The sequence below is a fragment of the Gymnoscopelus braueri genome, assembly GCF_963280865.1.
Source record: "Gymnoscopelus braueri genome assembly, chromosome: 19".
Taxonomy (NCBI): domain Eukaryota; kingdom Metazoa; phylum Chordata; class Actinopteri; order Myctophiformes; family Myctophidae; genus Gymnoscopelus; species Gymnoscopelus braueri.
The window spans coordinates 1,891,490-1,902,482 of NC_137621.1; the positions used below are offsets into that span (position 1 = coordinate 1,891,490).

The following is a 10,993-nucleotide window of genomic DNA, read 5'->3' on the forward strand; positions in this document are numbered from 1 at the left end:
CACACAGTGGACACACACATATTACACACAGTGGACACACACATATTACGCACAGTGGACACACACATATTACACACAGTGGACACACACATATTACACACAGTGGACACACACATATTACACACAGTGGACACACACACATATTACACACAGTGTGTTTTTTTTTCTGGACAACCATCGGATCAGTTAGTTATGCCCAGGAGAGACACACAGCTTTGGTCATTTATAGATAGAAGATAATAATATTACTATAGCCTACTCTCTCTCTCTCTCTCTCTGTGTGTGTGTGTGTGTGTGTGTGTGTGTGTGTGTGTGTGTGTGTGTGTGTGTGTGTGTGTGTGTGTGTGTGTGTGTGTGTGTGTGTGTGTGTGTGTGTGTGTGTGAGAGAGAGAGAGAGAGTGTGTGTGTGTGTGTGTGTGTGTGTGTGTGTGTGTGTGTGTGTTTGTGTGAATTATTTCATGATTTATGTTATTGTCTCCACCAGGCGGAAGGCGTGGCCGAGACCCGATACTATGTTTTGCAGGCCGATGTTTGCAAAACACATTGTTTTATATAATACTCCTACAGATATTGTCCAGACATCACAGAAATCGGTACACATTATCTCTATAGTCATGTGATCAAGACTCCGATTTATCATATTTATCATATTCCATCAACATTGTTGGCCCACAATATCCTACCTGACCTGGCGGAGACCTTTGCTCCAAGGAGCCCTATAGTTATCATTATTAACTTCTTCTTTTTCACCAGGAGGGGACGCCGTTAGCACATGTTTACCAGCTCCATCAGCACAGTGCTGTGAAGTTCAACATCAGCTCAATCCTTCACAAAGCTTTTATTTAGGCTACGCCTCCAGCAGTGAGCTGACCATGGATCAGCTTTTATTTTTTACATTATGGTCATTTAGCACATTTAGCAGACACTTTTATCCAAAGTGACTTACAATAAGTGCATTCAACATAGGTAGGGAATGAAATCACCAGAAGTCTTAAGTGCATTCTCTTCTAAAACAAGCAACTAATAGTATACCTAGCGCTAAGGTACAAGTGCAATATATCAGCTTCCTACTTTCTGAAACAGATGAGACAAATAGGAAATCAAATGAGTAAGAGCTAAAACAAATAAGTGTATCAAATAAACAAGATCCAATAAAACAAGAGCTCATACAAAGTAATTGACAACAAGTAGGCAAGGCTAAGAGGAAGGATCAGGGTAGTGTTTCCTGAAGAGGTGGGTTTTCAGCCTGCAGGGAGAGATTTAGGCTGCAGTGAGCTGACCATGGATCAGAGGACGCAGGCTGTGGCCTCTCTGCTGTGTTTCTATGCTGTCTGTGCCGGAATGACCTACAACCAGGCAGCAGTGCTGCTGCAGGGACCCCCACAGCAGGGACCCCCACAGAAGGGACCCCCACAGCATCACAGCAGCATCTCACACCTGGACCAGAGCAGCACTGAGGAACCCCCTGTGATGTCCAGGACAGACTCCTCCATCAACAGCAGCGTAGTTCTCCATGACTACATGCTGTTTCTGTACCAGACACTGTCTACCCTACAGCACAGAGACACAGACAACCACAGCCTGTCTCCTGCTAACACCGTCACCAGCTTTGTGGACCGAGGACAAGGTCAGGAAACTTACTGAATTAATGTCTCTGTCAGTGGTGGGAAAAGTACTCACAGTTTTTACTTAAAGGTACTGTAGGGTAAGTGATATTGTTTGGATAAAACAAAACGTTTTGTATTAAAAGGTTAAAGGCTTAAAGCGCTATATTGTGATAGCAATCATTGCTATAGAGTGTTTGTTCAGTAACAGTGTTAAATAGCTCTATATTGTGATAGCAATCATTGCTATAGAGTGTTTGTTCAGTAACAGTGTTAAATAGCTCTATATTGTGATAGTAATCATTGCTATAGAGTGTTTGTTCAGTAACAGGAGTCTCCATGTCTCTCCAGCTCTTTAATAAACAGAAAACCCATGTTAAGGTAGGTGACAACATTCCTGATTGGATAGAATTGGTACAGTATCCTGACCTGAAAATGCATTTTCTGTTTATTAAAGAGCTGGAGAGACATCATGTTACTGAACAAACACTCTATAGCAATGAGTTTATTTATTTTGTATCACTATTTATTGTTTAATAAAACAGGCAATGGGATGAAATGTCTTTTTATCCAAGAGGTGCTGAATGGAGCTTGAACTCATGCAGTATAAGATCATGGCAGCTTTAAAAAGGATTTTAGTTTTATTGAGAGTTGTGTCTATAATTATTTTTAAACTGCATCTTTCTTGACCCCATGGCACCCCATTATTTAGTAGTTATAACTTATGGTGCAGAATCGGCCACTCACTAAAAACCTTTTTTTAAAGACATTAGAAACAGGGTGTCTGCATTTTTGCATTTTCACCCAAAAATTCACTGTTATGTTCTATCAGTTACACACACCCCATGAAGCCTTGAATTCATGGATATATTTTTTAGTTTTTGTCTCATTCCTAAGACAATAAATTAATGACCAGCAGCGGTTCAGGTAGGAGACACAAAAGAGTCTCCTTTGTGTCTCCTACCGGAACCGCTGTCTACCGGTCCATTGGTCATAAAAGTATTGGCTTGGGAATGAGACAAAAACACAAAAATATCCATGAATTCAAGTCTGCATGGGTTTACTAATACATAGGAAAAAAAAATTATTTTTTGGGGTGAGCTATCCCTTTAAAATATGCACGTTCAATTCTGTCTGAAAACCTCTTCATAGGCGCCTGTATCCTGTATGAGTTCTCACTCCTGATTGGTTGCAATTGGTATCATGACCTTAAAATGTATTTTGAGAGAGCTGGAGAGACAGAGAGACTGAACAAACAGTCTAATGATTAATATCACAATATAGAGATACTGTACTTAGTATTATGTGTATAATAATATGACTTACATAATATCACTTACTGCAGTGGTTCTCAACCTTATCAGGCCGTGACCCCCCCCCCCCCCCCCATTTGAACTGGGGACCCCCCAAAATAATTATAATTGAACTGGTGACCCCCTAAAATAATTATAATTGAACTGGGGACCCCCAACCCTGACAAGCACTTGGAATTGTAGGAGTTGAGGCATTACATTTAGTTTGACTCAGTTCCACAGATAAATATTGTGAAAATAGCAGATCTACAAGCTCACAATTGTAGATCGGCTATTTTCACAATGTATGTTTTCCTCTTTCTTATATTATTTGACAGTTTGTCCAATGTTTGACCAGTTTATATAATATAGTTTGATTACTTTTGATGCAGTACTTGTATTTTCTTTCTTTCTTTATTTTGAGGAAGTAAAAAGGTCTTAAAAGTCCTTAATTGTCAATTCACTCACTGTCATCTGGGGACGCATTGTGAGCTTGTAGATCTGCTATTTTCAAATGGCTGAAATGTATATATAGGTTGAATTGGTTAAAAATGTTTTTTAATAAGAATCAAAATCTAGTAACTAGTCACTAAAATAATTCTAGTGGAGTAAAAGTACAATATTTGCCTCTGAGATGTAGTGGAGTAGAAGTAAAAGTACTGAAAACTGGAAATACTCCAGTAAAGTAACAGTACCTCAAAATGGTACTTAAGTACAGTACTTGAGTAAATTTACTTAGTTACTTTACACCACTGTCTGATTGTATATCTAACGTTCTCCTTCCTCTAACAGACCAGCCGTTGTGGGATGGGGGTCAGCGCTACGTCTTTGACCTCTCCACTCTGTCCACACAGGAGGAGGAGGAGGAGGTGGAGGCGGAGCTGAGGATCCTGAGGAGGAAACCTTCTCCTCCTCCTGCTCCTCCAGACCTCCTCAACCTCAACCTGCACCGCCTGCTGCTGTACTCTTGCTCTCCTGCAGAGGGCAGCGCCGCGCGGCAGCCGCTGGCCTCCAGGGTGGTGGATGGGGGGGGTCTGCCCGGGTGGGAGGTGTTTGATGTCACAGCCGCCCTCAAGGTACGTCTGTCTTTATGTAAATGGTAAACGGTGCATTTATATATAGAGCTTTTATCCAAAGCGCTTTACATAGATTGTACATTCACCCATTCACACACACACACACACACACACACACACACACACACACACACACACACACACACACACACACACACACACACACACACACACACACACACACACACACACACACACACATTCTCTCAGCGTCTTGCTCAAGGACACTTCCACACTAACTCTGGGGGATCTCGGGATCAAACTGGCCGCTCTACCGGCCACTCTACCCCTGAGCCACTGCCACCCCCGGCCCACCTAATTGCAATTATTTAAAGATGATCACAGTTATTTTTGTATTATCGTTCAGAATTCATCTCTTGAAAAATAGCACGTTGATCACAATTATTGGAGGTAATCTAAGTACATTTTTGCATAATCGTCATAATCTGTATGAATGAATCCTGAAACATATAGAAAATTACAACATTGTGGAATTCACAATATAGTACTACTACTTTATTTTGATTATTGGTAGATAAGAGAATCAATCTTTATTGTCACATCACATTGCAATAATAGTAATAATAATAATTCATCCAATGTATATAGCGCTTTCTTAAGTCCCTTTACCGAACAGATAAAATAAACTAGTTAAAAGGCTAAAAACGAACCAAAGAAAAACATTAGAATAACATGTATAGTATAACATGGGTGAAACTCCTGATGGTGCAGACCCATCAATGCAGGAAAAACAAGCATAAAAGGGAAGAGGAAGGGGACACACACAAAGTGCATGATACATAAACTAATCAGTAAAATACATTAAGGGGATATCATACATCCTATGTAACTAAAGTGCATAATCAAATAAGAGTCATGTATTAAAACACAGTTTTCTTACACACACACTGTGTATTTTTAACCCTTTAAGACCTGAGGCGATTCTTTAAAAAAAAATCAATATTTTTCAAAAATAGCAGATCTACAAGCTCATAGCGCGGCACTCGGTGCCGCGCTATGAGCTTGTAGATCTGCTATTTTTGAATAGCCAAAGAAATCTAAAGTGACACAGATGCGTTCCAGGTCTTAATTAACTTGTTGTCTGCCCTGTATAATTACTGGTTACACATAACACATTGAATGCCAAAAACGGTCCGGACCGTTTTTGACCCAATTCTATTTTTATACGAGTGGCCCACGTGGGGCGCTAAAACGAAACTTTGACATCACCCAAGGAGTTTCTGAGAAGAAGAGGCTGGATGTGGCTCCATGTCAAAAATCCTTCCGGTCGGCGTTTTCAATGTTATCTCCTTGACTAAAAGCTTAATATCTCCATTTATTTTTAATGTGGTGGAAACGAGCCGTTTTCGATCGGCGATCACGCTGCAATGGAGGGTCGCGTTGGAAATATTATTGTTCCAGGCGTTAGTCGGGACCCTCCGCCGTCTCGCACGCACGCTTTGTTTACATGCACTTCCGCGTCGGGGCTTCTACAGCACGAAACGTATAACGCAAGTGGATGGAAGAAATGCAGGCACTCAACGTATAATATTTTAATAAACCTCTGGCACCCAATGTGATAACAGCCTAAAAGACAAACAGAAACGTACTTTCCATGTGAAATGGTAAAAAAAACACAATGAAATCATTAATTGTAAATCATGTCCTGATCCTCACAGCCCTTCCTGAAGGACCGTCAGAGGAGCCTCAGACTGAAGGACCGTCAGAGGAGCCTCAGAGACGCACAGCAGCAGGAGCTCTGCTTCCACCTGCTGGTGGTGTCAGAGGTCACCGAGACGGCGGTGGACCCGCTGACCCTGGGCCTGGGGCGCCGCGGCCGCCCGCTCCGGCCAGCGAGCGCTGCTGGTGGCGTTCTCCTCCCGCCGCCGCCGCCGTGGCGCCGGCACAGAGGACCCTCTGTTCAGGGAGATCAGCCGGAAGGTGCAGCAGAACGCCGCGGCGGGAAGCTTCGGCCTTCACAAGCCCCGGAACGCGCTGGTCCGTCACGGACACGGGCCCCGCGGGCGGCAGCGCCGGACGGCAGCCGCCCAGCGGTCTAACCGCTCCTCCGGCGGAGGAGGAGGAGGAGGAGGAGGAGGAGGCGGAGGAGGAGGAGGAGGAGGTGAAGAGGCTGGCGTCGGCGGGGTGGCGGCGGGGGGAAGCGGCGGTAACGGCGTCAGCGGTCGCAAGAGGAACCGTTGCGGCCGCCGGCCGCTGCGCGTCAACTTCAAGGACCTGGGCTGGGACGACTGGATCATCGCTCCTCTGGACTACGAGGCTCACCACTGCGAGGGCGCCTGTGACTTCCCGCTACGCTCCCACCTGGAGCCCACCAACCACGCCATCATACAGACCTTCATGCACTCCATGGAGCCCCCCCGGCCACAGGGGGGCGCCACTGCCGCTCCGCCGGCCGTCCCGGCCAGCTGCTGCGTGCCGTCCCGCCTGAGTCCCATCAGCATCCTGTACATCGACGGCGGGAACAACGTGGTTTACAAGCGGTACGAGGACATGGTGGTGGAGAGCTGCGGGTGCAGGTGACCACAGAGCCACACCGAACCGACCGACCGGACCGAACCGGTCGCCAAAAGCGTACCGGAGCTTTTAGTACAGCTGGTGGTTCTCAAAGTGGGGTTTTGAGGTAATCTCTCAAGACGTCAGCACCACTGCCCTAAACATGTCGTGTTGTTGTTTCCCTTATTTTTAGCCGAATGGGTTCCCAGATTGGTTTTGAGGGAACATGGAGGTCTTCCCTGGCACAACATCCTAGGTTGGTCCTTAGAGTCATGAGTTATTACAGAGGAAGTCAAACAGACTTAACTATTATTTATTATTGTAACATGTTAATGGAGTTCTGTCATGATGTTGAAGACAGTAAGGGTGGGTACACACTGTAGGATGTTTGGTCCGATTATGCTGTCGGGGACCTTTTTTGGGCGATCGCCGTCAAAACCCCCCGATATGACGCATATTGCTCGCTGTGTGTGAAAGGCTCTGCGAGAGGATCTACCCACGATGATAGCACTCGGCACAGTCTCGGTCTCGCGCATATCACGGGAGCCGTGCACGTTTCCATGAGACGTCGGTTAAAATGAATTGGAATGAAAACGGATGTATGTATCGGGTCTGGACAGCATCCTAGTGAACTGTCCTACAGTGTGTGATCCCCTTGTGGGCGATGAATCTATTGTGTGAAAACCACAACGATATAAAACAGCCCATTTCAAGAAATAAACTCCTGTAGTGTGAAATGCTTAACGATCTGATGACTCCCCGACCACTTTAAGTCTTACAGTGTGTACCTGCCCTAAATCATTGTTATTAGACAGAGGTGTTAATCTCAACCCCTTAAGACGTGTGTTGGCCAAAACTATATGTCAGTCAAATCCCCCTAACACTGCAGTATGTCATCTATGATCGTATTCACACCAGACGACCGTTAGCCTCATAGTTACAGACATAAAAGGCACAGAAAGACAGAAAGCCTTATGAATGTACCGCACCACGCCCCCTAGATGTTCCTGAGACACATCACTTCAACATTCTACTTTTTAAAACACTTTAAAGTAGTAATCAAATTAAGCCAATTGTCTGTGGGAAATGTATTTACAAGTATCTGTTTAATGGAGCTGTTTCATTTATTTCCCTTAGATTGCAGTGGTGGAAAGTAACTAAGTACATTTACTTAGTATTTAACATTGTCAGTAAATGTACTTTACACCACTGCTGTAATCTACTATTAGTCCTGCACTGCAGGCGAGCGTCAAATGATCTTTTCTATGAACATAATAATGTTTTGAGGATGTGACTTTGGATTGGAGGGATAGTAACTGGCTTTGAATAGACGGAACATGTGATCTATTTTCTATGTTCTATGATCTATAATGTTACAATAGAGACAGAACTGTGCAGAAAGTGAATGTCAGAACCTGTGGCTTTCTTTGAGTTGATGTGACTGTAATGATAACATGATGATGATGTATATATACTTTATGAATGTTTCTGTCTGTTCTGCCTCCTGTGTTTTATAGCTTTATTAGATCTGTCTATGTTCTGAAATCAGACGAATCCTAGATCATAGGAGGAAGAACACTTTACTTGAAATGTTGTCTGAGGCGTTATACAGTATGTTACATATGGAAATACGGGAGGAATAAAGCCTTTGCCTTGGTTTTAAAGTTCTATTTGCCCTAACCACTACAATGCTTAGTTTTAAGATTAACTTTGGCTATTCAAAAATAGCAGATATACAAGCTCATAGCGCGGTGAGCTTGTATATCTGCTATTTTTAATATATATTTTTTAAAGCGAACATTTGTAACTCATATCTTTGCATCTGGGGGGGTCCCTGGAACAACATATTTTGAGATGGGGGTCCACAGGCCAAATACATATCATTGGGGGTCCTTGACATGGAAAAAGGTTTGTATAGCAACATCCGTTTTCTCACAAAAACACCTGTTAGGATTTAGAAGACTTTTGTAGAATCCCCCAGAAGCAAAGATTTGAGTTACAAATGTTCACTTTAAAATGTTTTACACATTCAAAGATTTGCACAGATTTTCACGATAAAAAATATTAAAAAAAATATAATATATTTATAATATATTTTTTATGAATAGCCAAAGAAGTCTAACAAATTACACAGATGCGTTCCTGGTCTAAAGAGGTTAAATCATACAATGTTTTCATCTCTGTGTGTTCATTAAAACCAAGGCAAACCATTCATTCTGAATATTCAACAGTTCAACAGTTTACCAACGCAGCAGTTTTAAAAACATGTAGGTTATTATGTGTTGACAGCTTCTAAGCACAACAAGCCCGACAACAAGACTATAACAATATGCCATAATGTCCAATATACATTTTATTAAACTAATAGAGAATGCTCCACACTGAGGCCTCCATGTTGAACAATGTTTTATTAAACTAATAGAGAACGCTCCACACTGAGGCCTCCATGTTGAACAATGTTTTATTAAACTAATAGAGAACGCTCCACACTGAGGCCTCCATGTTGAACAATGTTTTATTAAACTAATAGAGAACGCTCCACACTGAGGCCTCCATGTTGAACAATGTTTTATTGCACCCGAATGCTGTAAGAAAAATCTGCAACTGAGTGCGAGCGTTCTCTTTTAGTACATATGCCCACCTTTGGGTGTGGATGCACGTCTTTCCTCCCAATATACATCCTTTAGCCTGTATTTGAGATTTTAGCCACCATTTCACATTGACTGTGAAAGCAATTTGCACTGCAGAACACTGAGTAATAATAGCCTTTACTCACTAGTGTGAATTCACACACAACTTCACAATCACACACAGCAACAGTAGCTGTGTGTGTGTGTGTGTGTGTGTGTGTGTGTGTGTGTGTGTGTGTGTGTGTGTGTGTGCATCTGTAGTGTTGTTACTAAAAGTAGCCTTAAGACATTATTCATAGTGTCCCGTACAAAGTCAAATCATTTATTTTTTACATATGATCTAATTTGAAAACCCAGCTAAAAAAAATAGTTTTTATTTTCTGTAATTTCGTCCATTCCATGTTGACTGTGTATTAATATAACAGATTTGATATATTATCTAGAAGCTGGTATGTTATCATTTAAAACATATTGCATAATAGTATATGATTTATTCAAGAGTCAACTGTGTCTAAAATATATTTTACAGTATGTTTGTTAAAATGGTTGATTTAGCTTTAAAACATGAACATTTAAAATGCACTGTACTGTATTGTATACCATTATATACAAGTTTACATATTTAATTGTACATTTATGTACATGGTTTTGCTTTTCAAGTCACATATACAGCTGTGTCTATTTATATATTTGAAAATATGCAAACCTTAAAGTTCCATTATATGTTCAAATTATTTTTGTACAATTAAATGCTATATTGATGATTTTTTTTGTCATAATTTCAAATAGATTTGTAAAAAAAAATACATATTTCAACAGTATGTGTGTACGTGATGCTTGGTTCCCTAAAACACACACACACACACACACACACACACACACACACACACACACACACACACACACACACACACACACACACACACACACACACACACACACGTATCACAGTTTTCACAAAACAATGGGGGTCATTAAATACAAATGCAAGGGGCCTTCAAGTATTCTACCTAAACAAATGAAGAGAAATTATGAAGAGAGAAATCTGTTGGAATTAAAGATTCTACACATCAAGAACAACTAATTAAATAGAGCTGTTGACCAAATTATAACTAACGTTTTAAATAAAACACAAGACAGACATTGAAGATGATAATATCTAAAGAGAAAGCAACTTCAGACCATTTCATTGTATTACAGTATGTGGTGTAAAGGTATATGCACTCTTTTGAATTTTGAGAGCATATTTCATACAGTATAACTGATATCTTATGGATATAACTCCAAACATTTAAATTGGAAGTTGCGATCAGTATAGTTACTGTAGGTGGGAACGGTGTCAGTGAAAAGGTTCTCAACCTTTTCATATTTGAACTGGGGACAAGCCAAAATAATCATATTTGAACTGGGGACAACCCAAAATAATCATATTTGAACTGGGGACAACCCAAAATAATCATATTTGAACCGGGGACAACCCAAAATAATCATATTTGAACCGGGGACAACCCAGAATAATCATATTTGAACCGGGGACAACCCAAAATAATCATTTGAACCGGGGATCCCCCATCCAAGCATTTGGACTTGTAGGAGTTGAGACATTTAGTTTGGCTCAGTTCGCACAGGTAAATATTGATTTTCAAAATGTTGTCTCGGTCAATGTTTGTCCACTTTTTATACTATAGTTGATGCAGTAATGGTCCTTTTATTTTCTTTCTTTAATTTTGTCTTGTCTTAAATTGTCACTGCAAATTTGCAGACTGCCTTCAATAGGTTTCAATGGGCTTTAATTAAACTTAAGCTTGTTCTGAACTCTAAAAAAACAAAATGTATAGTATTTACTAGGTCTCCAAACATAAATCCCTCATCGGGTG

The 10,993-nt window shown here is 41.4% G+C and overlaps 1 protein-coding gene across 1 annotated transcript; it reads left to right on the forward strand.

Annotated features, from left to right (window-relative positions):
- Nucleotides 1-2,807: 2,807 nt before the first annotated feature.
- LOC308074042 (growth/differentiation factor 6-like) lies at nucleotides 2,808-6,513 on the forward strand (the record flags this gene model as incomplete). The annotated part of the gene is given in 4 exon segments (XM_080413381.1): nucleotides 2,808-2,820; nucleotides 3,689-3,972; nucleotides 5,652-5,813; nucleotides 5,815-6,513. Coding segments are annotated over 4 exon segments (1,158 nt in total).
- Between the last annotated feature and the right edge of the window lie 4,480 nt (nucleotides 6,514-10,993).